The 1572-nt window shown below is 38.6% G+C and overlaps 1 protein-coding gene across 1 annotated transcript; it reads left to right on the forward strand.

Moving 5' to 3' along the window:
• Window positions 1-539: 539 nt before the first annotated feature.
• LOC145823853 (uncharacterized) lies at window positions 540-1049 on the forward strand. Its single transcript, XM_082923386.1, has one exon. The coding sequence runs from the start codon at window positions 540-542 to the stop codon at window positions 1047-1049; it is 510 nt and encodes a 169-aa protein (XP_082779512.1).
• The last annotated feature ends 523 nt before the right edge of the window (window positions 1050-1572 follow it).

Raw genomic sequence — 1572 nt, forward strand, 5'->3', positions numbered from 1 at the left:
CATTTTGGCCACCTATTATTAACTATGACTTGATTTCTGTCTGAGGGCGTAGGTAATCTCATGATTAGTAGAGCATGACAAAGTGGTAATAGAGCACGAGTAATAACTCACACACTTGTCCAAATGCGTAGTAGAGTGTCTAGAAAGATCTAAGTTGCATTCATGTGATAATTATATACTTGAATGCATCGAGATTGTGCTAAAGTAAATTGTAATATACGACTGCATGATATATGAACTGTTGCCTATTTGTATGTACATGCGCTTTTTGTACATGAATATTGTGTATAATTTCTATATGAATTATAATGCAAGTTTCATTAGATAATGGTGAGAGCAAGCGCCGATGAACAAGAAGAATCCTCCACTATTTGGCTAGACAGAATAGAGAAAATGATACAGGACACGAAAGAAACACTGACGAACAACAACAGTGGCAACACTTGTGGCAACAACCGCTACCCCTGCCTTCAGTATAACCTATACAAGATTTGCAAAATGATGACCAAACAATAGCTCTCATCAAAGAATTCAACAAAATGAAGCAACCACTGTTTCATGGGGGTGTGGACCCATTGAAGGCCGAAGCTTGGGTCCTTGGTATTGAAAAGTTGTTTGAAGTATTCCCATGCCTTGAAACACAGAAAGTACAATTGGCCACCTTTACATTAGAGGATGAACCGAGAACGTGGTGGATGCAAATTCGTGGTGATAACAAGGGCATAGACTGGACACTATTTATTGCACTCTTTTATGATAAATATTTCCCGCAGTGTGTCCATGATACAAAGGTGTCTGAATTCAAAGGACTAAAGCAAGGCAATATGATTGTAGCTGAATATGAGGCCAAATTCACTGAATTGGCTAGATTTTCTCCGCATATGGTCGACATTGAATATAAAAAGGCAAGAAAGTTTGAGGGTGGTCGTCGCAATGATATTTTGGAAAGGGTGAACGTATTAAAACTACCCACTTATGTTAACGTGCTAGATAAAGCTTTAATGTCAGAAACTAATATGGCCAATCAGAGTAAACCACAAGCTGACTAGGAAACTAAGAAGCAAGTCTTTTTCTTAAAGAAGAGAATGTCAAAAAAGGAAAATATGGGATCCTCAAGCACTTCAGGCTCCATTAGAGATTTGGCACCAACATGTACTCAGTGTGGTAAGAAGCATCATGGGGCTTGTTACCGTATTTCCGGGGTTGCTATAAATGTGGTGAGATGGGACATATGGCATGGGATTGCACCCAAACTGAGCAACAAAAAAGTGGGAAACTGGCTTCTAGTTTAACCAGATCCATCCCAAAATCGGGTAATACTATGAGGCCTGCTGTGTGATACCCCTGTTCCGTAGTATGCTAATTGGTCCTTAATTTGAGTATGATTATGTGTTTAGCATGATTTTATGTGCCATTATATGAATATATGCGATTTTGAAGTTTTATCTATTCACCGTAGGAATATCTGTCTGAATAATCTGCTTTGGAAATTAAATTAAAGGCATTATCGGCCACGGAAACCGAAATTGATTACGCCATTGTGAATAGCGTAATTTTTAGAGCCTACGGTGA

This window comes from Camellia sinensis, chromosome 4 (assembly GCF_055761805.1).
Source record: "Camellia sinensis isolate YWXY chromosome 4, ASM5576180v1, whole genome shotgun sequence".
Taxonomy (NCBI): domain Eukaryota; kingdom Viridiplantae; phylum Streptophyta; class Magnoliopsida; order Ericales; family Theaceae; genus Camellia; species Camellia sinensis.

Coding starts and splice junctions, on each gene's coding strand:
- LOC145823853 (XM_082923386.1), top strand. CDS start 540: ATGAAGCAACCACTGTTTCATGGGGGTGTGGACCCATTGAAGGCCGAA.